This window comes from Drosophila gunungcola, assembly GCF_025200985.1.
Source record: "Drosophila gunungcola strain Sukarami chromosome 2R unlocalized genomic scaffold, Dgunungcola_SK_2 000012F, whole genome shotgun sequence".
Lineage (NCBI taxonomy): Eukaryota > Metazoa > Arthropoda > Insecta > Diptera > Drosophilidae > Drosophila > Drosophila gunungcola.
The window spans coordinates 1698015-1725172 of record NW_026453170.1 but is presented as its reverse complement, the minus strand read 5'-3'; the positions used below and the strand labels follow the sequence as shown (position 1 = coordinate 1725172).

At 41.3% G+C, this 27158-nt stretch overlaps 6 protein-coding genes across 8 annotated transcripts; 3 read left to right on the top strand and 3 right to left on the bottom strand.

Moving 5' to 3' along the window:
• On the top strand, positions 1 to 22691 carry LOC128255795 (ribonuclease P protein subunit p25-like protein). Of its 2 annotated transcripts, none has more exons than XM_052985541.1 (5): positions 1 to 90; positions 21764 to 21892; positions 21949 to 22130; positions 22187 to 22303; positions 22364 to 22691. In XM_052985541.1, the coding sequence occupies exons 2-5, from the start codon at positions 21785 to 21787 to the stop codon at positions 22596 to 22598; spliced, it is 642 nt and encodes a 213-aa protein (XP_052841501.1). In that variant the 5' UTR covers positions 1 to 90; positions 21764 to 21784; the 3' UTR covers positions 22599 to 22691. The 2 variants fall into 2 exon arrangements, with proteins under 2 accessions (XP_052841501.1, XP_052841502.1); XM_052985542.1 differs by lacking the exon at positions 1 to 90 and adding an exon at positions 5632 to 5747.
• Positions 1118 to 5433, bottom strand: LOC128255786 (aromatic-L-amino-acid decarboxylase). The gene is made up of 3 exons (XM_052985531.1): positions 5101 to 5433; positions 2943 to 4047; positions 1118 to 1942 (listed from the first exon to the last, which is right to left on the bottom strand). Exons 1-3 carry the CDS (start codon positions 5228 to 5230, stop codon positions 1414 to 1416), a joined length of 1764 nt encoding a protein of 587 aa, XP_052841491.1. The 5' UTR covers positions 5231 to 5433; the 3' UTR covers positions 1118 to 1413.
• LOC128255790 (uncharacterized) lies at positions 9600 to 11112 on the top strand. Its single transcript, XM_052985534.1, is given in 2 exon segments — positions 9600 to 9683; positions 9741 to 11112. Coding segments are annotated over 2 exon segments (1014 nt in total). The 5' UTR covers positions 9600 to 9666; the 3' UTR covers positions 10738 to 11112.
• LOC128255784 (aromatic-L-amino-acid decarboxylase) lies at positions 11216 to 20205 on the bottom strand. Its single transcript, XM_052985529.1, has 8 exons — positions 19672 to 20205; positions 17482 to 17677; positions 17113 to 17420; positions 15305 to 15739; positions 15031 to 15245; positions 14565 to 14691; positions 13170 to 13678; positions 11216 to 11620 (listed from the first exon to the last, which is right to left on the bottom strand). Exons 1-8 carry the CDS (start codon positions 19936 to 19938, stop codon positions 11431 to 11433), a joined length of 2247 nt encoding a protein of 748 aa, XP_052841489.1. The 5' UTR covers positions 19939 to 20205; the 3' UTR covers positions 11216 to 11430.
• A 1082-nt stretch (positions 22692 to 23773) lies between the features above and the next one.
• On the top strand, positions 23774 to 25680 carry LOC128255787 (FAD-dependent oxidoreductase domain-containing protein 1). The gene is given in 3 exon segments (XM_052985532.1): positions 23774 to 24021; positions 24455 to 24821; positions 24824 to 25680. Coding segments are annotated over 3 exon segments (1320 nt in total). The 5' UTR covers positions 23774 to 23808; the 3' UTR covers positions 25564 to 25680.
• LOC128255793 (MOB kinase activator-like 4) lies at positions 25596 to 27139 on the bottom strand. 2 transcript variants are annotated; one of them, XM_052985538.1, is made up of 3 exons: positions 26843 to 27139; positions 26400 to 26773; positions 25596 to 26351 (listed from the first exon to the last, which is right to left on the bottom strand). In XM_052985538.1, the coding sequence occupies exons 1-3, from the start codon at positions 26900 to 26902 to the stop codon at positions 26102 to 26104; spliced, it is 684 nt and encodes a 227-aa protein (XP_052841498.1). In that variant the 5' UTR covers positions 26903 to 27139; the 3' UTR covers positions 25596 to 26101. The 2 variants fall into 2 exon arrangements, with proteins under 2 accessions (XP_052841498.1, XP_052841499.1); XM_052985539.1 differs by having other exon boundaries at positions 25596 to 26339; positions 26843 to 27134.
• Positions 27140 to 27158: the final 19 nt, after the last annotated feature.

Here is a 27158-nt window from a genome sequence, read left to right as displayed (position 1 = left end):
GCCGGTCTTATCGATTAGCACACGTGTGCAGTGTGTTTGTTTTTATTTAGCTGTGCACAAATTGTTGAAATATTATTGTTATTTATAAAGGTGAGTTCATTTACGACTCTGCACTTTGGTTAACAAAGTTGAAGAGTACAGTGCAAAATTGAATGCTGACAGCTAATTTCTATAAGACATTCGATATTTGTTTAATTGAATTCAATAAAATTGGATTGTTTACGTTTTTTTTGTTGAATAGTCAAAAGCAATCATATTTTTAAAAAAAGTTAGCAATCAAAAAGTCATGTTTACACATAATCAAAAAGTTTAATCAACAATACTTTTGTTGAGCGTGTGACTGCATTCTGAACTCAACATACAACGTACATACATATGTGTAAAAAATGTAAATAAGCAGGGCAAAATTTTTAAATTTATCTTTTGACGCTTTACCAGGCTACCAGCTACCCACAAAACATCTAAGAGCTTTCCAAATTGCATTAAAGATGCAAATGCATATCCTTGTAGGAAACAATTTTAAAAAGTATCCTTTTTTTGGATATTGATAACGTATCTCCAATCTCTAAGAAGGTGGGGTCGGCGAAAACCTATTTTTTTTTGGTAGAACATATGTTTTCACATCAACCTATAAAATTTCTGCTGAATTTTTATCAATTCAGAGATTAATTCGTTTCAGGAATACCCAAAGTATCTTACTTATATTAAATTAGATGACATTCAGCAACATCTAAATCTAACCTTAGGCGGGCAAGTTATTAGAACGAAATTTAGAAGCATAGCCACCTTAAAAAAATTGATTCAAATTGACTTAGATAAAATTACAAACAAAAATACAATCTGAACAATTTAAGTGGAAAATGGTCTTTTTAGCTCGACAATTAAGTAAGTCGCCTCACATCGGATATATCTTTGAGCTTCGTGATGCGTTATGAAAATGGTATTTCAATCGAACAACGAGCTATAACTGGTATAAATCAAATTTTGGTAAAAAGGGTATTTCTCCTTACAAACTACCGATAAAAATGAATATTAAGTGAAGTACTATGTAAGTAACATAACATGGCTGTGAACAATTCTTATTTAAAGACCCCAACCGCCCAAAAAAGACACTCTGTAGTGTTTCAGTTGTATAATTTTTGCAAAATGTGCATAACAAATGCCAAGTTAATGTATATAAATAAGTGCTTCGTTCATGATAGTAACTTAATGTAGATACAAAATATTAGCAATTACAAATGAGTCTATGATTAAATGACATGAAATTCAGCAAACAACGTTGACCCTTAAAATAGAGGTACTTAAACTCAAACTGAGCAATGTTAGTCGCTAGACTTTAGGTACACGCCTCTTTTCAGCTCGATAGTTAATACTAGGTAGAGGTAAATCCGCGAATGCCTTCCGGCTGGGCGTTCAGTTACTCGCCTCGTCCGTGTCGACGTCGGATATATCTTTGAGTTTCGAGTTGCCATTACTGTTGCTTCTTTCATTGTCGTCTGCCGCTTTCTGAAAGTTCTCCTGCAGAGTTTTGGGATCCACGACCAGGATGGGTGTACACCCGTCCATAAGGTGCTCACTTTGGCTCTGGTACTGCTCCCGCGAAATGCTACGAGTGAAGGAGAAGCGCAGCGACTTGGTGCGTGTCAGCTTCTTCTTGATTGGCGGCTTGCCGGCGACAGGAGCCATTGGCTCCGAGCTGGTCCGCTCCGAGCCCTCCGGCGTGGTGGGCACAGAGCTGGACTCCAACTGGTGGTCCCGCAGTATTTCCTCCGCGAAGCACTTTATCTGGCTCCAAGCGTCCAGGATGTCCTTTTCGGTGGCGTGCTCGTAGGTGACGCAGAATCGGATCACGTAGCGACCGTTGAACTTGGCCGGCGTCATGTGCATCTTTCCCGAGTGGTTGATCTGAGCCAGCAGCATGTGGTTCGGCTCGTCGCCAGTTCTGTAAAGAGGGTCGAGTAATCCATTAGTCTCCCAGAATAAAACAGGACTGAGCAAAGCCAAGTAACTTGCTGTAGCAGAAGAATAGCATAGCATAGAGCATCTGTCGTCAGTTTCTGTAATCATTGATTTCTCTTCACGCATGACTCGGTTATTTTTCAACTCAACTTCTCTTTACTTGTGTTTGTGTATTTATATTCCTGAACAGGATCAACTACCGAACTCTTTTTTCTATCTGTTATACTCTTGTGCATAAATCTCGAAAATATTTTACAGCCCTAACACCAATCTATCTAAATTATGTAGCGAAAGATACTGCCTACCCACTCCCAGGTTTTCATAAAAATATGTAATAGGTGTGTTTCAACTGCAACTGCAATGTTTTTGAACATATCCGCCTTAAAAAAGGCAGCTGTAATTGAATTTTCCTAGCCTTACATGACTTCAGCATAGATTTTTTTTGAAACTTTGTAAAACTTTAAGCACGCCTGCTCACCCTTGTCTTCTGAAAGCTAACTAAACTTATTTTACAATAGCCTAATATTCTTGTTAAGACTGTATAGACCATTTATAAAATCTCTCTTATATTGTTTTTGTTTATTGGATTTGTGCCATTGGCTACATCCACTAGAACTAGGAGTTCCAACGAAGAATTTTTGAACTAGTTTGTTCATTAATTCATTAAAAATACATAGCATTTTTTCCGTTTCGTAAACATTTTAAAGCCACAAGCTAATTTTAAACAAGTTGAGTTGCTCGATAATAAAAAATAATGACTTTATCCAAACCATAAATAGCGCCTTAGGAATTACATATGCATAATCCTTATAAAAAGGTTTACTTTGGAAAGTTCCGGTTTGAAAAATTTAAATGTGTTATTGAGGCCAAGAATTTAAAGTTTTTTTTGGGAATGGAAAAGGCGTGACAAAACTTTAAATCAAGCAAACCCAGCTAATATTCACATTATATTAAAATAATAATGTTAATGTTGTAAGACTTACCGCATTCTGAAGCAGACCAGGCCAAGGTGGACATCGTTTCGGACCTCGAATCGCTCGTCCTTTCGCACCAGCATCTCAAACTTCTTGGCCAGAGCCATGTGATTGCGGATGTACTCCTGGAGGCCCCTGATGCCGTACGTCCTGAAGACGAACCAGAGCTTCAGCGCCCGGAAGCGGCGGCTCAGGGGTATGCCGTAGTGGCGGTAGTCCACTCCGCTCAAGTGCTCGTGCCGCAGGTACAGGGGATTCACGTTGAGCGCGCTCTTCAGGTTCATCACATCGCGCACCCACAGGGCGGAGGCGTCGAAGTTCGTGAGCAGCAGCTTGTTGGGATTCGTGTTGAAGGAGTCGGCGTACTCCAGGCCGGCGGAGAAAACCCGCATCTCGGGCAGGATGAAGGAGTTGCCCGCGTAGGCGCCGTCCACGTGCAGCCAGATGCTGGACACCTGACGGCACACCTTGCCGATCTCCGTGATATCGTCAAAGGCACAGCCGCCGGTGGTGCCAACGGTGGCCACCACGAAAAAGGGCGTCAGTCCGGCGTTCACATCGTTCTGAATGGCCTGGCGCAGCAGGTCGACGCGCATGCGTCCATGCTCGTCGGCATCGATGATCCGGAGCTTCACCAGCGCCATCTTGGTGGCCTTCTCCACGGAGGAGTGCGCCTCGCGGCTGGCGTAGGCAATCAGACTGGGCAGAAAGACGCTGTCGTGGACGCTGGTCTGGCCCTTCAGCTCGCTGATGGCCCGGGCGCGGGCTGTGATCAGCGAGACGAGCACGCACTCGGAGGCGGATCCCTGGAGGGCGCCGCCGCCCGTGCTGCCCGGCGCATCCGAAACGAAGGCCTTGGGCAGGCCGAGGGCCTTGGCGTACCAGTTCATCACGATCGTCTCCAGCTCGGCCGCCGCCGGACAGCTGGCCCAGCTGAAGCCAATCGATCCGATGGCACTGCTCAGCATGTCGCCGAGGACCGAGGGAAAGGAGTTGCCCGAGGGGAAGTAGGCGAAGAACTTGGGGTGGTTCCAGTGCACCACGCCAGGCATGATCTTCTGCTCGAAGTCCTCGAGCACGTCCTTGAACGACTCCGGCGACTGAGGAGCGTCGGCTAAAAAGATAAACAGGCAGTCCGGGGATTAGTGGGATGGGTCTTAAATATTTCTTTTATCACCCATAAATTTGGGGGGGGGGGGCAGCAATAGGCAAAGGCAATATTTATGGCACGTCTGTTGTTTTTGGCAGTGAGTAGAAAGATCAACAAGTAAGTCTATACGCAAGGTGTGTGTTTGCGTATGCATAATTAATTGATTTGTTTAGTTGAACTCGGGATTGCGGCGTCCATTCCGGCGTAAATATTTAACTTAGCCAACTGCGCGGAATTCGCCAGAAATTCGCCAGCGAGATCTACTCTTCGCCTGCCAACTTCAGTGGTACCCGGTACCCGGAGATCGAAGATGGAAGATGGGAGATCGGAGAGGTGGCTGCTTCTGTGGCTGCCAAGTGTGCCCCAATTATGCCAGGCCCCCACCCACGCACCTCGATGCGGGGCACTCGAATCCGTGGGCTGGGGATTTTCGAATAGTTTACACTCGCACATTATTCACATGACTCTTCGGGCAGCGGGCAAAACAATTAGTCAACATGATTTAACAAGTTTTTGAGAGGCATTGAGTTGTGCCCAGCTTTCTTTGATTATTTTGCGCGAAGCGAAATATTTTCGGATTCATTGCTAATTTGTTTGGGCATAGTTAACAAATTAGTGTATACAATTTATCACTTGTTCTATAATTAAACTTTTCTTCTAGTTTTGAATGAATTTCAGCAAAAACAATCGAACAAAATAGATCTGACTAAGAAATTATCGTTGGTACGAAATTCACGAAGGACATTTGTAAATCCAGTCGTCTGTAGATTTTAAAACTTATAATTCTGTTTTCTTTAGTCAAGAACGTGGGAGCCAAAAAGTAAAAAGTATTTCTGACACTTTATGGGTAAATAACTATTGTAAGCCGATTTGAGATCAAGAAATTTTTGTTAAATCACAAAACAAACGCCAGGTTTTTGTATTCTAAATAACACTTAAAGTAAATAACTTTAATTTGATTGTCTAGCTTTTGCCAGGTATTTGATACTTTCACACGTATTTTTCATGCTTGCTCACCTGGTAGTAGTTTTTTTAGGTAACCCGGATCCAGAGTGGGCGCCACATCACGCTCCTCTATGTTTGTGCCATATTGACATATATAATCGATCACTTCCTTGCCGTATTTGCGAAACTCTTCCACATTCATTTTGTTCAATTTACACTTTTCGTTTGTTTTATTTATCAAACAGAGTTCGGATATTATTTGTGCTTGTACGTTTATCCTCAGAGCTTGAATACTAGGGTCCAACACAGCACACACTGACTTATCTCGATCACTGTTAACTCCCGGTTATCACGTAGCTTGCTCGTTGCAGCTCAGCTTCCTTGACGCGAATGTCTTGGCCAGTACGCTGCATACGTTTTTATATGGCCGAAAATCGCTCGCTCGATCGCCCCGATCGGGTACTCTCGGCCTCGCTCTTTTCTCGGCTATATTCCCTTCTCACACCTGCGAGGTGTTCGGCACTCTTACTGATGTTGGTTGTCTCGTGATCACACTCGAATTACCGACCCGGAGACTCGGACTTCGTGGGCTGGGAAACCCGCTTTGGTCATTATGGCCAATTCTCTCATTCCGTTCCCGACTACGGACGGAGCATTAGCTGGCTTGGCCAAAAAGTCCCTGGTGGGCAAGGGTTTTCAGCTTCTGGCTTAATTACACGGTGAGTTATTTGCCGTACGATTGGGTAATTAATGACAGCTTCAAATGTAAAATTGGTCGAATTACTTCATTTTGGTTGGTTATAAAATGTATGGATATTATTGGGAAATACACTAAACCAATTATTTTCGGCTTTGATGTACACATATTGGTATTACATACATATATTCAAAATCAGATAGCTTACTTAAAAAAGGAACCTCTTTCGCATTTGTGGTTTGGCCACTGTTGAAAAAGGTACTAGTTTTTTGGATCTAGGTAAGGTACACGGTATTTTAGAAAACAAGTACCTAGGTGAGGTAAAAGGTACACCATTTGAGAAGGTTCTAGGTAATGTAAAAATTACAATACGGGCTTAACAAACATCGTTCAATAATTTTGTTAAAATCTTCACGAAGTTGTAGATGAATTATGATATTGGCAATGAAGTCTGGGTGTAAAAACAAGTAAAAAGAAAAATCATATATCTTGCATATGCGTTTGAACTTTTCTTCAAGTTGCAGTCAAATTATATTTTTTATTATTGGCGAAAATAATGCAAAATTAAATTAAGTGGTAACAAGCAAATTAAAAAACAAAACGAAACAAACTATATTTCAGTGCCTAAATATTTAACATAACAAATTATTAAGACAAATAGTAATCTTTACCTATATGAAAGGTAAAAGGTATATAAAGTATCATAATTTCGAACCTAAGTACGTACATAAGTAGGTACAAGTATCGAGGTACAAACCAACAAACACTTTGGAGAAGTAAGTTCCTCAATTGTTTGTAACTCTCATATCCCACTAATTGCTGACAAGATTTTTATCGCAAATATTTACTTTTTTTTTTTTGATGGTACGCTTTAATTCGTAACAATCTTTATGTTACTATTATTTATATCTCAATTAATTAAGTTTAGAAATGCCACAGATAAATTTAATGTTATTTAAATTGGTTTTGAGCGTGTTCTCCTGGATTATTCTTTTTTCGTTCGGTTTTTCGGGGAACTTTTAGCGCTTTTTAGAAAATTTGTGACTTCTCATAAATCTGGCACGTGCAAAGAGTGAGCAAAAAGATATTTAAAGAAGAGAAAAAACTTGTTGCCTCTAAGCTCTTGAAGAATTACTGATACCTTCGTGGCTGATGTCTTTGGCACTAAATAGAAGGGGAATCACTCCAAGTACTCAAAAGTGGCAAACAATTGTCCAAACATTGACCAAATCTGTTAACGGAAATTGGCATGTACGAATGACCAATCCCTGGCAACAGGCGCAACTTGTGACGTAGCTGTGAAGAACGCCCATTGTTTCATGGAATCTCCAGCTAGGTGGAACACAAAAACACAAATATTAAAATAAACAAACGTTGCCAAATGAATTTCAACGATTTGTTCAGGTTACGAGGCGAGGGAACATGGGAGATAATAGGTGTGGGTGGTGAGCACGTATGAATGAATGGTTTTGTTGTGAGAGTCAGCTGGAGGTCCCCCGTAATTTGGCTGGGCGATAATTGCTGACGGTTGCTTATCTAACTCTGCCCAGTAATGATCTGACATTAGCTATGCTTACTTCCCAATCCATCATGTATTTTAGATTATAAGTCATCATCTATGGCTCCCCACTCCCTAATGGTACAGTGGTTGCAACTGTTTGTAGGTTAACAAATTGGGTAAAGTCAAATATTTACAATCAATTTAAGCAAAGTAAGCTTTAGCATAAGCATATTAAAATTTGTTTTTTGATCCACTGCAATTCCCATTTGTATCATGCAAATTGATATAAAAAATGTGATCTAATTTCAGTAGGGATAAAAAAAAACTTAATTATCTCACTAAGTTTACATTTTTAAGGAAAAACAATGACATTAAATCTAACTAGCAGCAACAGATCACAACGGGCGTAAACCCTTTGCAAAATAAAAGTAATAGAGGATTTCCAACATTTTATTGCTGTATACCCTATTTTAAGGAAGATATATTTACCAAACTTCGAAACAAAACCCTCAGCAAATAATAACTTCAAAGTCTCCCAAAGGGGGAAACTGGAAAATTTTGGCAAGATATATATCTACAAGACGCCGATTGACTTTTGGTTTATTTTTTACGGTTTTATTCAAAGCTCACATTATATGCTTGTCAGCTGATAATAAATATGTTTAGCATTAACTAATAAGTTTGTATGCTATTGTCACTAAACTATAAAATAGTAAGGATAACACTAAATTCCAATTTAGTTTCTTGGTTCGCAAGGTTTATTTTTGTTTTTAAATAAACGTCAGAAATAAACTCTGAATGTTTTTAAGCTTTTGAACAAAAATCTGGAAACATAACCGTAAAACCCGTTTTGATCCCTAGATACAAAGGAGGAATCAGATAATAGAATCGGGTTCTTATTTGGGTACTTCTTTTATCAATGTTTCCGGCTTTATAAAATATATTACTTGATAACCTGCAATTACCAAATACATTCATATTTTTCACTTTAAATGAACCCCAAAGCATTTTGTAACTTGTTCAGAGACTTAAGCCTAAGTTCTGTTAAGAAATAATCAGACTTCAACCACCGTAGAGAGGCTGAACCAAAGGTTGGTAAACATGGCTGACTCACTCGGCGCACGCGTCGCCGACTTGAGGAGATGCTCAGTGGGAGCAGAGTCCGCTGGCGGAGATTCGGAGATCGTGGGACAGAGATCGCCTGAACACCGTGACTTGCCGTATTGCTCTGCTCCTCTTTCGCGGCCCGAGCTTGGCCTGAACTTTCATTCACAGTACCAGCCACCGCAGATGACGTCTTGCGTCTAAATATAAATTCATATTCAGTTTACGCGGTCACACTTCAAAATGCTCGAGGTCCATTGCCATCATCCACCGAATCCATCCGCCTTCTGAAGCTGCTACATACATACGTGAGATCGGGGATGCGTGTTTGGAGCGCGGCTAACGCTTTTGTTGTCTACCCATTAATTATGGCAGTTGGCACTGCCTAACACCGAACACAGTTCCCAAAATGTTTCGATACAGTCAAAAATCGTTTATATTTATAAAGGAATTTATATAGGAATAAAATAGTCAAACAACATGGGTTATCATTGAATATAAATATTCCTCACAAATGTATACAAAAAAACATACATGATAAATTTTATGTCCTTGATTGAGAATTACCTTTTAGAAATCAACCGAAAAGTATTCTTTAAAAGGAAATTTTTTAACTGATTAACTGGTAAAATAAAGTTTTCAGTTTTTAGTTGGTTTCAATTAGCTTTAAAAAACAATCTTTTAATTTTAAGAGAAAGTCTGAGTTGTGATGAGAAAATTGTGTGTTGTTTAATCTAGTTTGATCTATCGAAAAGATTAAATAGGGAAGGTTGATTTGTGAACCTTCGGCTGTACGAGGGCTGCCTGTAGTTTTTCTTTTTTTGGTAAATTTGCATTTCTATTTTTTTTTTTATTTTTGATGGTGCGCACGCTTGACAACAGCTGACGGATATTGCATGCTAAGATTTTGTGCTCCGGGTCTCTTCTTCTGTATTTTCGTTTATTTTGGTGATTTCGTTTGAATTGAATTTTGCCAAATCATACCTTTGGCATTTCACTCATTCTGGTGCGGCTAGGCATGCTAATTTATGGGTTTGGATTTTATTTATTGATTATTCTGCGTGAGGTGTCAAAGATTCTGTCAATTGATATTTTGATTTTTATTGGCGCCAGAAACATATAATTGGGATTATTGGGCGAGTAAACAGTAAAAAACCTGTTTCTTAGTTTGAATTTCATGATATTTGCTCATTTAGAGTAAGATTAAATGGATAAAGTTTAATGTTTTTCGTTTTATGTTTTTGTTTCATAAGATCTCTATAGCCTAACCAAATATTTCAAATCAATCAAATTGAACTATATTTTGAGAATAACAATTTATCCACTCCTAACTGCCATGCGAATTGTTGTCTGGTAAATTTCCGCGAATTGTGTAATGTTAAACAATCCTAATCTATAGAAATGGCTCAGGTGTGTCCTCGTGTTCAGCTCGACGGCTGTGGCTCTAAAAGCCAGTGCCAAGACAACACATACGGCGAAACTTGCAGATGATCCACTTCGCACCTACAATGAGGTCGTGCGGAATTTGATAAGGAACTGGGAGTCTCCCGTGGTCTATCTTAGAGATCGCGGCTTTCTGCCCAGAAACTTCGAGGATACGTCGAAAATCAAACCGAATTTAGATGCCCTGGTGCAGCGAATGGAGAGGGCCAAAAGGCATCAGGCCAAGGGAAAAGACATTGTCTTAAAAATAAAACCCACAGAGATGGGAAACATTAAGCACCTGAAAAACTCTGCACGAAATCAACGTGGCATTCTGGCCGCCAAGGGCTCTGTGCTTTCCAACTTGGAGCAGTTGGAGGCCATAGATAGCAAGATGTCACAGTCGAATCCCAAGCTAACCGATCAGGAAGGACAACTGCTGGCCATGAAGCGGCGCTTGGAACAGTTGCAGCCAGGAGTGGTCCAGTCTGGAGCAGCAGATTAAAATAACGCCGGAGTCAAAGCTCCAGTAAAGTCAGCGCAAAGCTACGATGAGATATTGCAGAGAATGATTGAAAAGACCAGTCCACTATCCAAACAGCTATCCAGCTCGCAATTGCAAACCTCTGAAAATGCAGTAGAAAAATCGAACTTTCAAAGTGTTCAACTAGATGCCAAAGACGATAAGTTGATGAATTCGGCTCCAATGAATTTGAATACCTATAAAGCTTTCAGCTTTCTGCCCAATTCGATTCATAAACCCTTCATTGACCTGACCAAGTCTAGTCGAGCAGAAAACAAGAACCAAATGTCGGCCTCTAACTTTGAATCGAACTTGGCGGCGCCCAGGTATCTGAATTGGGACATGAAGAAAGGGCGACTCGACCATTACTCAAGTGCTGAAAAGGAGGCCTATCTGAATCAGTTGGTCAGAGTGTTCGGGCAAAATCTGGACTCCAAGGGGGCCCATCAAAAATGGGGATAACCCGTATTCTTAGAACACCAGGATCCCATCCAAAGACCCGCTAATAATTTAATGAAGCATTTGAAAATTTATGATCTCCGTTCGATGAGTCACAACCATTTCCATTTCCAATTCCATGACTATTTACAAAAATCCTACGTCATATCCATGGCATCAGCAAAACCAATTGGTTTTCTTTTGTTTACCTTGTGGGAGCGCACAGAAATCACAGGATATTTCTGTTTACCATTTGTCAGTACATATGCATATTATTGTTTGCAATGGCGAATCAACACATTGGTTGAACAACCATAAGCTATTGCAAATAAGAGGCCAAGACATGTTTTTGGATGACAGCCTGAGAAAAAATGTTCCACTGGAATTGAGTTGCGAAAAAAACATTCTTTAAAAACTAATAAATAATAATTTGTTGCAAAATATTTTAATTCACATATTTAGTGAGAAGTCATTCTCCAAAGAATTCAAAGACATATTTTGGAAATAATATTTATTGCATTTCATAAACAAGAAAGTAATTCGATCGATTGGCTACCACGGAACTTAGAGTACAAGTATTATAAGGGAGGTCGTGAGAAGCCTTGACTTTGGTGTCCCACCGCGTTGTAGATTGGTCTAGAATTCAACTAGGCGCCTTGCATAGGGAAGCGCTAATATTGTATTATATGTTTGTTTCCATAAACTGATTGGATATAATTAGTTGAGATTGTCCCGTGTGGCCGATGACTTGCGCACAACCATGGGCGATCGGCGAGGCGATCGCAGTTCCAGTTGCTGCTGCTGGCCATTCACGTTGTCCAACTCGTTTTCCGGCGAAGGGGAGGATCCGGCTCCGGAATTACGTCGCGACGACGAGGCCCGCACGTGGGTGTCCAGATGGCGAAAGCTGCAAAAGAAATATAGGGTTCTTTGGTTACAAAGGGGAAACTACAAGGGGAGTTATAATATTCTGGACATCATCTTATACATTATCATTGTTTTCCCGGAGACTTCTGCTTTTAGACATTGACTTTTAAAGGTTTCATGCCGACAAATAATAAGGCTTTACCACACCTGTAAAAAAAACCTAGTAAATCCAAATATTTTGAACTCAATTTACATTTTTTAATTTTCACCCATTGCTGTTTTTAGTTATTTTAAATATGCACATTTTCTTTTTTAATTTTTCTTTTGACTATTATCTGAATTGATTTCAATATCTGAGAATTTTATTTTAATCTAAAACATATTTAGATTATATAAAATGTATTTAAATCAAATAGGAACTATTTGAAATCTAATATTTATACCCTTGCAGAGGGTATTATAATTTCAGTCAGAAGTTTGCAACGCAGTGAAGGAGACGTTTCCGACCCTATAAAGTATATATATTCTTGATCAGCATCACTAGTAGAGTCGATCTAGCCATGTCCGTCTGTCCGTCCGTTTATATGCAAACTAGTCTCTCAGTTTTAAAGCTATCTGCATGAAACTTTCCCAAAAGTTGTCCTTCTATTGCAGATAGTATATAAGTCGGAACGAGCCGGATCGGACGACTATAGCATATAGCTCCCATAGGAACAATCGGAAAAATAAATGAATAAAAATTATAACTTTGCTGTTTTTTAATTTTTTGTTTAGTTCTTCGAGATATAGTAATGGTTTAATATTTCAGAATTACGGTTTAAATTTCATCAAAATCGGACGACTATAGCATATAGCTCCCATAGGAACAATCGGAAAAATAAATGAAAAAAAATTATAACTTTTCTGTTTTTTAATTTTTTGTTTAGTTCTTCGACATATAGTAATGTTTAATTATTTCAGAATTATGGTATAAATTTTATCAAAATCGGACGTCTATAGCATATAGCTCCCATAGAAATAATAAAAATATATAAAATAACTATCTAATAATTGAGCTGCAAATCATCATAGTTTCAATGTTTTTCAACAAATACTCAAGTAAATCAGTAATTTAAATGTTTTCAAAATTATTTAATTAATGCAATAGCTGCAAGGGTATATGAACTTCGGCTTGCCGAAGTTTGCTTTCCTTCTTGTTTTAACATTATTAATTATTTAATATTAAATCATGAAATTTAATTCGCATTGTATTTAAAACTACGATTTCATATACTTTTATTTATTTATAAGGTATTTGATGTACTTTTATAATACTATACTTTTTTTTATCAGTATGGTCGTTTTCATTAAAGGCCAAGTCATCGCTTTTTAAGTACGAAACCAAAAAACTGTTGTACTTTTCTTAAAGCAAAATCAAATAGTTGTTTAAATGTTTTAAATATGAAAGTAAATGATAAAGGCTAAGCGATTGTCTAAAATGTGTTGGTATTAATACATTTTTAGACAGTAACTTGTACTTAAGTTTTAAACTAGCTTTAATATGACTCCATGAGCTCTCTTAAATGAGTTATATTTTGCACTGGACTCACCGCAAGGAGACATTGCTGCCTTTCTCCTCGTTGTTGCTGTTGAACAGGAAGGCCAGCGGCCAGGATATCCAGGAGTTGTGGTCCACCGAGCTCTGAGTCCGGATGATGGGGGCACTGCCGCGGCTCACCACCGGCGAGGGCAACTCCATGGAGAGCTTGGGGGTGCCGGCCTTGTTGATGGCCGGGTTGTATATCTTCGGGTCGCTGACCATGCGCACGAAGAAGGAGCGCTTCTGGGCCAGCGTGTCCTGCTTCTTGCGGTTCATGATCTCGGAGAGCTCGTCGTGCTGCTCCTTCTCCAGCAGCTCGTTGGCGAAGTCCACGATGATGTCCCAAGCGTAGTCGATGTCCTCGGCGGTCGCGTTCTGGGCCACGGCGCAGAACCGGATGATGTAGCGGTCTCCCACGCTGGCCGGCACCATGTGCAGTTTTCCGGACTCGTTGATTATACTGAGTAGCTTTTCGTTTAGCTTGTCGCTGCCCTTCAGCCGGAAGCAGACCAGTCCCAGCTAAAGCAATTAAAATGTAGGATTATTATTAAATTTAAAAAACTTACTGAACAAATTTCTGCACCAAAAAGCTTAATTTGGGGTGACAAATTGCTAGCTACGACATAGCAAAAATTAAATACATTAATTTACCAATATAGTTTAAATAAACCTAATAAAACCGTTTACAAATGTGATAGGGTTTTTCATAGCCCCTATGCAATGTTCGTCATTAGATATTTTGATTTCTACGAAATGTAGTAAGTTAGTCGTGATACAAAAGTAACACACTTCCTTCAAAGTTTTCACAACGTGAGCTTCTGCAGATCCGCTACCGAATCGCCACTCAATTGAATTGGGCACGCTTACGCTCAACGAGTCCGAAACATTTGTCAGTCGCCGACTCGATGAATCACTTGTGCCTGTCTCTGGTCAATTTTCTATAGCAATTATGCCAAAACACTTCCATTGAAAAAGCGAAAAAGAAATCAATTTTTTTGCGTCAGTTTCTTTGCGGAATTTGGCGTGTAGTTGCGCACGTTTGCTTCATTTGCTTCATTGGGCAGGCGGGTGTGAACAAGTTCACGTCTTCGTGGCCAAGGCCCTCCGGACAGCGTTTAGGCAGCGATATTTGCCTTACTCGCCAGTCAATTTCCCAACTATAGCTGCGCCCTGCATGGGTGCTGGTCCCTTGGACCATTCGCATAATGGACCCACACACCCACAAGTTGCTTGAATGAAAATCCCACACATTGCGGTGGGGTGGGTGCACAAAAGAGCTTTGAACTCTGAGCATGATTAATTACTGGAAGAAACCGAATCAATCGAAACAAGAGCAAATAAAATAGAAAAGAGAAAGAAAAGAAACGAAAAGAAACGAAACGAAACGAAAGCAAATGTAAGTCACCTTGACTTGGTTACAGATCTCAAAGCGTTTATCTTTGAGCACGAGCTCTTCGAATCGCTTGGCCAGTTTGATATGGTGACGTATGTAGTGCTGCAGCCCGGAAATCCCATAAGATCGCAGCACGAACCTGTAAATACGATCTTACTTCAGACATATAAATAAATAACATTCGTGGTTGGTGTCTTCTGGGTGGGCAACAATTAGCAATAAATGTTTGCTCGGCCATGTCGTGTTTCGGTTTGGACTCATCTCATCTGGGCAGTGGATTCAGCATTACAACTAAATCGCAAGCAAATGCTGTGAAGGCACATGCTTGAGCTAAACAAGTCAACATACTTAACGCCACTCCAGAGCAGGCCAAAAACAATTCAATTCAAATTTTCGACAATAGTCAACAGTCAACAGAGCCATTCGCACTTGGCTGTCGAGGGGCCCCTTTGGACCCCGTATGGCACATGCTACATACCACAGCTTCAGCGAACGAAATCGCCGGCTGAGTGGAACTCCCCAATGACGATAGTCGATGGCCGCGTCCGAGTAGCCGTGCTTCAGGTACAGCGGATCCACCACCAGGGCTGATGTCAGGCGGATGCGGTCCCGCACCCACAGCGTCGAGCAGTCGAAGTTGGTCAGCAGCCATTTGTTGGGGTTCGTGTTGAATGAGTCGGCAAATTCGATGCCCTGCGGAGTGGACATAGTCGGATGGGACTGGGACTGGCTTCTCCGGCAAATCCACTCACCTTCAGGAGGGGCTTCAGTTCGGGGCAAATGAAGCTGTTGCCCGCGTAGGCGGCGTCCACATGCAGCCAGACGCCCGGGAACCGCTGCAGCTGCTTGCCGATCTCCGGCAGGTTGTCGAACGCACACGAGCCCGTGGTGCCCAGCGTGGTGGAGACGAAGAACGGCACCAGGCCTTGCAGTTCGTCCTCCTCCATGGCCTCGTAGATCGTCTGGCCGCGCAGGCTGGCGTCCTCGTCGGGCTCCAGGATGCGCAGCTTCACGAAGCAGATCATCGCCGCCTTCTCCACGCAGCTGTGCGCCTCCTTGGAGCAGTAGGCCATCAGCTTGGACAGCAGGTGGCCCTCCTCCACGAACGGGTGCTGCGCCTTGAGCCTCTTGAGGGCCTGCGCCCTGGCAGCCAGCATCGTGACCAGCACGCACTCCGAGGCGGAGGTCTGCAGCCCGGAAAATAATTCATAGGATGCGGGATAACGAGTTTAAACTGGGATGGGTATACTTTATAGCTCCGATGGAATAATTGTGAACAATTTGGCTACAAGCATTGGGAAATCAAGAAACTATACAATACTATAAAAAAAAACACAGAAAAAAAGGCTCGGGTAAAATCAACAATCAAAACAGTTACTTTACTATTTACAAAAATGTAATACTTTTTTTTTTGTTATTTTTTGGGTCTTTGAATTGTATTATAATTGTTGCCAAAATTATGTATTCTTTAAAATATTTAAAAACATTGAAGCTGTGACGATTTTAAGCTCAATTATTTGATCGTTCCTATGGCAGTTATATGATATTGTTTTCCGATTTCGATACAAAAATAAATGCCTAATTCTGAATTATTAAACTATTATTTTGTTCAAAAGAATTTAAAAAAAATTTAAAATTGGATAAGTAACGATTTTTTTTATTATTTAATATTCGGATTGTTTATATGGATTGAGTCGTCCGATTTTGATCAAACTTAAACTGCAACTCTATAATAATAAAACATCACTAAATGTCGAAGAACTAGCAACCAAAATTTTAAAACAACAAAGCTATATTTTTTAAAATTTTTTTTTCCGATTGTTCCTATGGAAGCTATATGACATAGCTGAGCGACTTATGTACTACCTGCAATAGGAAAAAACATTTTTGGAACGTTTTATGCAGACAGCCTTAAAACTGAGAAAAATAGTTTGCGTAGAAACGGACAGACGGACGGACTTGACTAGATCGACTCTCCTAGTGATGCTGATCAAGAATATATATACTTTATATGAAACAGTAGTAAACCCATTTGTTTTTGTTTATGTATTTTGCTATTTTATCTTTTAGTCTATTTTATTATGGTGTTATAACAATTAAATAGCCAAGAAACTATTTTTTTTATTCTAATATTTATAAAGGTGAAGTACTATTTTCTAGGCAATTTCCTGTTTTTCTAAGTTGGGACAGATTTGACCAATAAATATTTGACTTTACTCTTGTTTTATGCGTGTTTTACTAAGCTGCACAAATTTAAATACAAATTATAGCTGTGCAAGAAAGTTATTAAAAAAATGAGCGGTATTGTTAAGGGTAAATTCGAAAAAAAAAACTCTTTAGTAAGGTTAAACATTGTACATTTTGGGGAGCAATGAGTTTAATTAAAAACCAAACCGTCTTAAAGTTCTTATAAGAGTAATCTAAACGAAACGTACAACAATTCGACTTTTGATCAATAAATTATATATGCCATAGTCAACATTTTTGTATTCTTTTAAAAAAAATAGCCTAATCGGAGTTACTAGACTATAGCGTTATTTTCAAATTGTTTTGTGTTTACCTGAATGACTCCCCCACCGGTGCTGCCCTCCTTGAGGGCCAGAAAGTGATCCGGCAGGCCGATGGCCTTGCCCAGCCAGTCGAGCACGATCGTCTCCAGCTCGGTGCAGGCGGGACTGGCCGCCCAGGAGAACCCGATGCACCCAATGCCGTCGCCCAGCATGTCGCCCAGAATCGAGGGGAACGAGTTGCCCGCCGGAAAGTAGGCGTGGAAGCGCGGATGCTGCCAGTGCGTCACGCCGGGCATGATCTTGTCCTCCACGTCGCTCATGATCTGGTCCCAGTCCTCCGGCTCCTGTGGGGCCTCGGCTGTGTGGATGGGGGTGCTGTGAGGAAGGGTCTTAGTGCTTTGCGGGAGAATCGGACTTACTTGGCAACAGGTGCCGCAGGTAGCCCGGCTCTACGCTGGGTGTCACTCGGCGCTCGTTCAGCGTCTCCAGGTAGTTGCAAATGTACTCCACCATTTCCATGCCACGTTTTCGAAACTCAGTGCTATCCATCTTTGATTGATTCTCCAAATGGCTTCTCTGCAGCTCGTGATGCGGGTTTGTATTTATTCGTTTCCGCTGTTCGTTGGTATTTAAATTTGGAAAATTTACCGATGAATCAGAGAAGTGGGCAACTTTAATATAAGCAATCAGGTTCGAGTTTTAAATGAATGAAAAGTTTGTTTGCGTTAAGTTCCCATAAAATTTTACTTTCTTAGAAGCAAGCTATAGTTATTGTGTTCATACCCTTCTTCAGTCAATAGTATGCATCTAGTCTCTCAGTTTTAAAGCTATCTGGATAAAACTTTTCCAAAAGTCTTTGATTTTTTGCAACTAGTATATAAGTTGGAACGGAACGGGTTGGGCAACGATATTACGCATACAAATTTAATATAATCGCTTATGGAATATTTAATTTTGTAATACCTGCAAGGGCATATAAACTTCTAAGTTTACTTCAATTCTTGCTTACATAATTTCATATTTGAGACAATATTTTCTAAGGGTTTCATTGTAAAGACAAGATTTTTAAATAAATTGTTGTATGCAGTTAGAAGGCCGAAAGAAAAGAATTTTAAAGATTTTTTTCTGAGAAAACTTTTAAATTTATTGATTGTTCACATATTGTGGTACATTTGTTTGGAAAAGAACTACAGCTGATCTCTAACGTTGAATATGAAAAAAGGTTGTCGATGGGAAAAAAAATCTTTGATTAACAACTAAAAATTTATTGAAGAAGCTCGTGTAAAAATTTCAGACTAATCGGTTGAACCGTTTTCGAGTAATTTTGGTCATTGACTTTGAAAACACCATTTTGAGAAAAACGAGTTTAAAGTTGATACTTGTACTTTCAAGCAGTCTGAAACTCCTTTTAAAACTTGGGTGTAACTTTGAAAATATTGAACGTGGGTATTTTTAAATGTATACAATCCAAAAAATAAAATAAAATCAATTTCCCTAAAATTACACATATAGATATTTTTATTAATAAATTGTAGAAATCGATATAGCTTGGACATTTCAAAATTTGGCCAAAGCACCAAATCACTAAAAGGGGTTAGGGAACTGGAAACACAACAGGTTCGGGCAATAGTTGGTTTATGATTTTATCAATTTCTCGCAGAGAAACAGTGCATAATGTAATCGTTGTTATTTCTTTCTATCTATCTGTATTTTACTTTCCGAAATATAAACGTGCATATATCGGAAACTATAATTGCAAATGCTATTCCGCTGGATTGTAAGGCTGGACTTACTCCAAAAAATTGCACTCTCATTTTTTTGATACTGTCTGAAATAGAAAAAATTTACCCAGAATACTAAAAAATTGTTAAAATCTGACAATATTTAAGATATGTTAGCCTGCTGCAGCTTAAATAAAAGGTACCTCTAGTCGGTGATCTTAAGGCGCTCTTTCTTGTATTTTATTAATTGAACAATTAGTCTAGAACATTTTCTCAAGCGATATTTTCTAGCCCCACTAAATTTGATTTTACAACTGGTATTTCCCAGCGCAATAGCTGTTTTTTTTACAATTCGTCTTCATCACAATATTTTATTTATTTTGTATTAACGAACTTAAAATTAGAAAACAGTGCCGAAAATCTAACAAAAAGTTTGAGTTGTTAATAGAGCAAAAGTATGTTTTTCGGATTTTTTTGTAATATTATCGTTTGATTTATTTTTAACAATCTGCTAATATTTATTTATTAAAAAATGTAGTTTTCCTGTTCTTTATTGTTTTGTTATTTATGCGATCTGATTTATCCCCGCCGTGTTCGTAGTTTTTTTCGGCTTTCTAAGCCCACCAATTTACATTTCACATTGAACTTGATGTATTTATATTGGTGCTATTTTAATTTTATTATGTCCGAGGTTGTGGGCTGGTTAGAAATTTGTGTTCCTTAATTTTGCTCGATTAAATCGCGGATGGTTTTTATAAACAACATTTTTTGTTTGTAATTAAACTGCGGTTCCTTAGGTTTGTTTTATGGCCATGTAACGTATACAATTCACAAATAGTGGTCGACAATTAATGGTCGATTGGCTATCACCGTATCCGTGGCACTTACTTGAGTCAAAGCGAACTCCGATGAGTGAATCTTGTTCCGAGTCCGAGACGACGAACCGTTGGCGACGACTTGCGAAACCAAACTGATCCTTGCTCTGCGGTTTGGCCAAAAGCTAAGCTCGGTCGCGGCTGCTGAGGCTTCGCCTTCGGCTGCCTTGGCATGTCTAATGAATGCATACTTCAGTGGGTTGGAGCCGAGATGGGGCTGGTGGTGGTGTGGTGGGTGCGATTGAAATGGCAAATAAATGGAATTTTTGCGACGCTTCATTCATAGCTAAGAGCGGAGGAGTGGGTTGCCACCAAACCTCTTCCATTGTGCGTGAGGATATGCAAAGAAAAGGAAGGGAGGGTGCAGAGTTAAACATCCACCATTGTGAGGTTGCACCGCTGCGTATACTTAATATTGCGTATACGCACACTCTCAATTGAGTTTTGAACTGTTAAATGCTTAGACAACCTAATTTGCTCTTAAAATAAAACTCAATTTGGCCATGGATGAGTTAATTCAAAGTACGTGTTGTCATAAACATACAACAAATTACATTGAAGGGCAGCTTCCCACGGCTTTCCACTTATCCTTGCCCGGGGTGCGAACCGTTTTATTAATAACTTCCGCACCAAATTGAATTATTATTCGTACTTGACAGGAATGGCGGTGGTGCCAAATGATTGTGACGATGGGCCTGGCGTTGACGATGAGCCGGGCAGAGCAGCCCAAGCTGGAGCAGAAATAGAAGGAATTTCAACGCATTCCTTTAGGAAAATTCCAGCCCGCTTTCCTTTTCCATCTCGGGCTCCTTTCGTTCCGGCTGCATTGGGCCATAGAATTGTCTGGGACACGTGGCCCCATGTACTTGCCATCATCATACCACACAACCATCTGATTTTTCCCTCGTTTTTTGTTGTTGGATGAAAGTTCATTAATAAACTTTCATTGCTGCTGTCGAATTCAGCTGCAGCCCCCACACCCACGACCAAAATGTTGTTCGGCCGCAGCTTCAACAAGTGGCATCATGCTTCTGCGGTTATCATCCCCCGGTGACCTCCTTTCCCGCTCCCCACTCCATCGCCCGTTGTCTAGTGGCCGACACCAGCAGGGTTTTATTTAATGGGAAAACGCCGAGGAAAACGCTTCTGCATCCGCTTTCATTTAATTGCTGTAGAAATGGTTTTTTATTGACTTTTACTTGAACTCCTCTTCAAAATGCATTAAGTCAAAGCAAAGAGTGTCATGGTTTTGCCGAAGGGTTTGCCTTACTTCTTACGCAACTGTACCTTTTATTTAAGTTATAAATTAGCTAGGCTTACTAATATAATTTTGTATCAATTCTTAAATGCTTATATCTAAATTAAATGTATTTAATTGCCACTTTAATTTATTTATTTATTTAACTTTATACTTAAATTATTTACTCTTGAGCTAAGCACCCCTTTTTAAATGTTTTAAAATTTGAATAAATATAACTGTGGATTAAGCAAGAAATATATGAATTATATATATATGTATAAAAACACTGTAAAACCTATTATTTTTAGATTTATGAAATTTAATTAAAAATACTTATATAGATCAACAGCAGTTGCTTGTTTTCAATAAAATGTTGATATAGTTTTACCAATCACAGAAATCAGCCCCACAAAAACAAATTAATTATATAACATTATTTAAGCTTAAGTTAAAATAAATGCCCATCGTTTAAAAACAAATCCGTTTCTAGTTTTTTTTTTAGTTTGTACTCAATCAGGAAAACATATTGCTTACCAAATCAGCTCCGGAAAAACAAATCATGCTCTAAAAGTGTAGGTAACTTCGCTGGCCAGAAGGCTGGCTGCTTACACCATTTGCAGCTTGTCTCCTACCGTTCTGCCCTTGCTGACTCGGCTCATAAACCAAGCAATTATTCAATTTGCACGGACTGTGACAGCGCAATAGCTGCTCCGGACAGTTTACGACGAGTGGTTGGTTGTTAAGTTGGTTGTTCAGATTCTGGACCACGGGGTCTTTTTTTTTTGCCCATTATCGGTTCAAGGTTATTGCCGGAGGGCTTCTGCAATATTATATTCCTGATGGGGTAAAACAATCTTATTTGCAGATTCAGTCGGCCCGCCTCAAAATGATGCACTACCGCAAGGCCGAAAACGTGGAGAAGGAGCTGAGCAAAAGCGATTTGCCCTTCGAGGACTGCATGCCAAACCCTCAAAAGGACTTTCTCTGGATGCATGTGAGAACTAAGCGTTTTTCTCCGTACATTTCCCTAAACTTGTTACTCAATTGTAGGTAAAAGGCGGTACTAAAGTGAGCAATGTGATTGAGTTCGCTCAGGCGGCGCTGAACAAAGGCGAACACAGATGCGTAGTGTGGAGCGGATCCGGCGGCGGAGTGGTCAAGACCATATCCTGCGCCGAGGTGCTCAAACGGAGCCACCCCGTCTACCAAGTGACGCGCATGGCTTACACCAGGTGGGCAGCTCGTAAGCAACTAAGGTGTCATTACTATAATAGTGTATTTAATAAAGCGTGGAGGAGCACTGGAAGCCGCAGATGGATGGCCTCGAGGAGATAATCGTCAACCGCCAGATACCAGCCCTTCACATCCTCATGAGCCTGGACGAGCTGCCTGATAGTATAGAAGGGTGAGCTGAAAGTGGCCTTAAGGTTAGCCATTAGCTAGTAATTCAATATTATTTGTATAGTTTACAGAAGCCAAACACATCCACCGATTTTTGGGAGGGCGATGGGGCTCATCCACGTCCCCAACACCGCCAGCAGCAGCAGCAGCAGCAGCAGCAACACCACCAACAGCAACAGCAACCAGGTGCCGGTGCTCGGCCAAACAAACGCCATAGGTCGGGACGCAATAAACCAGGCCAACAACACGGGAAACCTGCCGCAGAAGAGAATCAACCTTCCAGCCAGAGTCAAGGTTAAGATAAGCCGTACAACTAGCCTACTAAAATTGTGAAAACTCCTCTATTTGCCTTTTGTAAAGGATATGCAAATAAAGTCTAATTTATCACAATAGCATTATGGCACTAAAGCAATTGAGGGCAATGGAAGATTAGCTCTTAAAAGATAAGCGCGGGCTTTGTATATTTATTTTTCATAGATACAGTACTTTTACTTACAGTAAAGGCTGTTCGGGGATAGACAATTTTTGTTTCTTCGTTTCATACGATGGCTTGACCTAATTAAGAGGCTACACCTGTGTAACCCATCAAAAATTGTCATTCTGGAAATTAAAAAAAAAGAGTTCTTCATGGAATGCTTTGAAGTTTTTACCCACAGTAAGGTTAGAGGTTTTCAACTTTATTTTAACCTTAAGTTATTAAAAAAAAAGATAAACAACCTGTCTTCCGAGGCGCAAACAAAAAAAAATACAATAACTGCTGACATGATTCCAGTCGATTGAGTGTCTCCAATTCAAAAAATTAAATAAGGATATTAAAGCTAAAAATATTTCCCTACAATCTCTGAAAAACATTAAAAGTTAAATACCTTTTTAATTTTTCCAAATTGACAATTTTCCCGTTTTCATAGGATATTTTTCAAAGTGTAAAAAAACATGTATCCTAAGTCTATAAGTTAAAAATCACTATCGTAAATTTAAATTTATGTCTGCGTAAGATATTATGTTATCCATTTTCTACGATAAAAATCGATCATGAAATTCTGACTTTGTTTGAACGTCTCTTAATCCTGTTTTACCGTTCGTTTTAAGCTAATAATGTGTTTTAAATTGTCAAGTTCCATACAATTTTCAGTTTAGAATATAAAATAAGGAAGAGACACAGGTCCTTAATATATTAAGAAAAGTGAAGTGTAAATAAGATAAGATTTTTTCACGTCCAATCCTGTCTGGAGATATCCAAAAGTTCCTGTTTCAGTCTTAATTTTGTTATTTTCCCAAGATATTGATCTTTAAAAAAAATTTAGTATTTAGTATACAATTAGTTTAATTAGAAGAACAGTCCGGACAGTCCGTTGAGGCAGGTTTTTACTGTATTTCTGCTTTTATTTATTGTGCACAAAAAATTTGTTGTGCACACAACACACTTACGGAAAGCTGCTTAAATCTAATCTGCGGTTTCAATGGCGCTTATCAACGCACGATTCACACGCCCGTCGGTTAGTGTGAAAAATGCTGGGCCTGAGACGAGTTCTGCGATCGGTTGCACTGCGTCAGCTTCGCAGCCTGAGTGGCAAGGCGCAAGGCGATGTCCTCCCCCAGAGCTGCGATGTCCTGATAATCGGGGGCGGCGGAATGGGTGCCTCGTCCGCTTTTTGGCTCAAGTCCCGAACGCTACAGCTGGGAAGAAAGCTTAATGTCCTGGTCGTGGAGCGGGATTCTGGGGTATGTATGGTTTCTAAACTTCTGAATACATTCTAGTGCTTAAGATAACTGTGTGATAACTTTTGTGGGGTTTTCAAATTTAAGAGTCTAAAAATCAAGTGTTTGTGTAGGCAATCGGTCTAATACTCATTTAGTTTGAACTAATGTCAGCGATGGTTGACCCTGTTATTACAATTTAAAATGCGAATGTGTTTACATGCAGCTGATCATAGTGATTATATGTATATTTATATATAGGACTTCTCTTGGGATTTTGATTTTATTTAAGTTCCAAAAGAATTCTGACCGATCTTTAAAATAAAACTAGAGGGGAAATGTATCTTATTGAAACCACAATTCCTTTTTTTTAATCTCGAAATAATATTGAACTTGCACTGCTTTGTAAATAATATTGCTTCCGATTAAATGATGTTTGCTTTCCTGGATTTTGTAGTACACCAGTGCTTCTACTGTGCTCTCTGTGGGCGGAGTTCGCCAGCAGTTCTCCCTGGCCGAGAACATAGAGATGTCTCTGTTCGGATACAACTTCGTGGTGAACGGAAGCAAGCACCTGGGGGATGTGGACCTCTGCTACCAGCCAAACGGCTACCTGATCCTGGCCTCCGCAAAGGGAGCCCAAATCCTGGCTCAGAATTCCAAGCTGCAGAACGAGCTGGGGGCCCGAAACGAGCTACTTGGTCCGGTGGCACTCCGTCGTCGATTTCCGTGGCTGTCTACGGAGGGTGTGGAGCTGGGCTGCCATGGGGTCGACAAGGAGGGATGGTTTGATCCCTGGGCCCTTCTGATGGGCTACAAGAAGAAGCCCGCGACCTGGGCGCCCATTTCGCCAATGGATCGGTGGTGGGCTTTGAGTGGAACGACTCAGGAGCCCTATCCGGAGCAGTTGTAGACGCCGGAGACGGAGTGCAACGAACCGTAAAGTTCGACACCTGCGTCCTGGCAGCTGGAGCATACTCGGGTCAGGTGGCGCATCTGGCAGGCATCGGTGATCCGGGGGCGAAGGAGAGTTCCCTCAGGGTCGCTCTGCCAGTAGAACCCCGCAAGCGGTATGTCTATGTGTTCAGCACACAGGGGCAGAACTGTCCGGAAGTGGCCACGCCTCTGACCGTCGACCCCGATGGCACCTACTTCCGGCGCGATGGTCTCTGTGGAAACTTCCTCTGCGGCCGCAGTCCCAGCGAAGACGAGGAGCCGGAGTGCGAAACACTGGACGTGGACCACGGGTACTTCGAATCGAACGTCTGGCCCACACTGGCGAGCCGAGTGCCGGCCTTCGAGTCGGTGAAAATCCAGAGCAGCTGGGCGGGCTACTACGACCACAACACATTCGACGCGAACGGCATTATCGGCAGACATCCTCACTACAGCAATCTCTTGATAGCAGCCGGTTTCAGCGGTCACGGTATCCAGCAGACTCCGGCCGTGGGTCGAGCCATTTCCGAACTGATCCTGGACGGCAAGTTCAGCACATTGGACCTCTCTCGCCTCGGCTTCGAGCGCTTGGTGAACAAAAAGCCCATGTTCGAGGTGAATATTGTTTGACGAAAGCATTACAGGCGCTAAGAACCCTATCCTTGTGTGTGTATGTACTTCTTTTATTGCAATTTCTGTTGTGTATATAGTAATTTTGTATAGTAAAGTTCACGTTTTAGTCACGTACAGCTTTGTTGATGATTTGGCTGCAAGTTGTCAAGAGGGATTTGGTTTTCGGGGTTATGGTGTGAGTTCGGCCACAAGAAGGCCGTGTGTCTACATATAATTTATTTAAAATAAGGAGTTAAACATAATCGTAATATAACTTGCGGAATAATTGCTGACTTAGGATCAGATGGGGCGAGCGGGGTGGAGGGCCTGCGTATATCTGGGTCTGCCCTTGTTACTTAGTAATCGTTATGTAGCTCTATGTGTATCTGACATCTAAACTACATACAAGATCTGCATTCGAGTCGGGTTCGCTCCGTCCGTGTGTCTCTGCCAGGGCGAGCCAACCCAAGCTGCAAGCTATTGGTAAATATAAATAGATGTATGTTGAATGAGTGTTCCATGCGAGCCGGACTGATCTGGGCATCTGGGCGAGCGCCTAGGCCTCGCTCTCTCCCGGAGCCGCGTTCTCGCCCACGTTGATGGGCACAATCAGATTCTCCTTGGACATCAAATTGTACTTTGTGACGAAATGCGTGAATCGGTGGCACAGATACGTCTCGGCCTCGAACTCGTCGAAAATTCGACGATGGTGAAAATAGGCGTGCGAGAAGATGCGGTACACGCGCCGGCACACGGAGCCCAGCTTAGTCACCGACGACTCCTTGATGGACACCCTGTGGGAGACACTTTGCTCATTATGTGGCTAGTTGCAACCAGTCGGACATCTCCCATACCTGCTCGGAAAGTACTTGTTGCTGTTCAGCAGACAGGCGGCCCCGTCCAGCGTGTGGCGTGTGTAGTCGATGGCCGGGCACTCCTTGGGCGTCTTGTGGGCGGCGCACAGGAAAATCCACTGGTCGGTGGCCGTCATCTGGGTGCACGTCGACGGGGAGCACTCCTTCTGCAGCCGCACGGCCAGGCCGTTTAGCTCCATGCAGAACTGGCGCAGGTGCTCGTACTTCCACACGCCCTCGTCCTGCGCCTCGGGCATGGTCAGGATGAGCTCCACGTTGCTCGGGTCGCGCTTGATCAGCTGCTGGATGTACTGTTGCACCGCCAGCGTGCTGTCCATCTCCTCCAGGGGCTCGTCGGGCCAGCGACAGAAGTCCTGGAAGGCGAAATCGGAATCGGAACCTGGTTAGAGGGCTGGGGGCTCGTGCGCCTGGACAGTGCTCACCTTGGATTTTGTGCCTGGCCGGTTCCTACGCAATATGGTCGAGCCGTCAGCCATCTTCATGTTTCACCTGCTCGAAGACGCGATGATCCAGAACGCCTGTGTCCACGCCTTGGTGAAAAATCACTGGCAGAACCTGAGTTGTAGCGCAATACCTGCCCCACTGGATTCTCCGGATTCGGGATCCCCGCACTTTTATAAGCTCAATGGACTCTACTTGCGCTAGAACATCGCACGACAATAAAGTAGCATTTGTCCAAAACACTTTGCTTTGTGCGAGAAAATTTCTGACAAATTCTACATACATACATGGGCCTAT

Coding starts and splice junctions, on each gene's coding strand:
- LOC128255784 (XM_052985529.1), bottom strand. CDS start 19,938: ATGAAGCGTCGCAAAAATTCCATTTATTTGCCATTTCAATCGCACCCA. Junction 15,740..17,112: donor CCGGTGGGGGAGTCATTCAG/GTAAACACAAAA, acceptor TCCGGGCTGCAG/ACCTCCGCCTCGGAGTGCGT. Junction 14,692..15,030: donor TTTCGTTCGCTGAAGCTGTG/GTATGTAGCATG, acceptor TCGTATTTACAG/GTTCGTGCTGCGATCTTATG.
- LOC128255793 (XM_052985538.1), bottom strand. CDS start 26,902: ATGAAGATGGCTGACGGCTCGACCATATTGCGTAGGAACCGGCCAGGC. Junction 26,774..26,842: donor GGCCAGGCACAAAATCCAAG/GTGAGCACTGTC, acceptor TTCGCCTTCCAG/GACTTCTGTCGCTGGCCCGA. Junction 26,352..26,399: donor AACAAGTACTTTCCGAGCAG/GTATGGGAGATG, acceptor TAATGAGCAAAG/TGTCTCCCACAGGGTGTCCA.
- LOC128255786 (XM_052985531.1), bottom strand. CDS start 5,230: ATGAATGTGGAAGAGTTTCGCAAATACGGCAAGGAAGTGATCGATTAT. Junction 4,048..5,100: donor CCTAAAAAAACTACTACCAG/GTGAGCAAGCAT, acceptor TTATCTTTTTAG/CCGACGCTCCTCAGTCGCCG. Junction 1,943..2,942: donor CTGGTCTGCTTCAGAATGCG/GTAAGTCTTACA, acceptor CCCTCTTTACAG/AACTGGCGACGAGCCGAACC.
- LOC128255795 (XM_052985541.1), top strand. CDS start 21,785: ATGATGCACTACCGCAAGGCCGAAAACGTGGAGAAGGAGCTGAGCAAA. Junction 21,893..21,948: donor AGGACTTTCTCTGGATGCAT/GTGAGAACTAAG, acceptor ACTCAATTGTAG/GTAAAAGGCGGTACTAAAGT. Junction 22,131..22,186: donor ACGCGCATGGCTTACACCAG/GTGGGCAGCTCG, acceptor TATTTAATAAAG/CGTGGAGGAGCACTGGAAGC.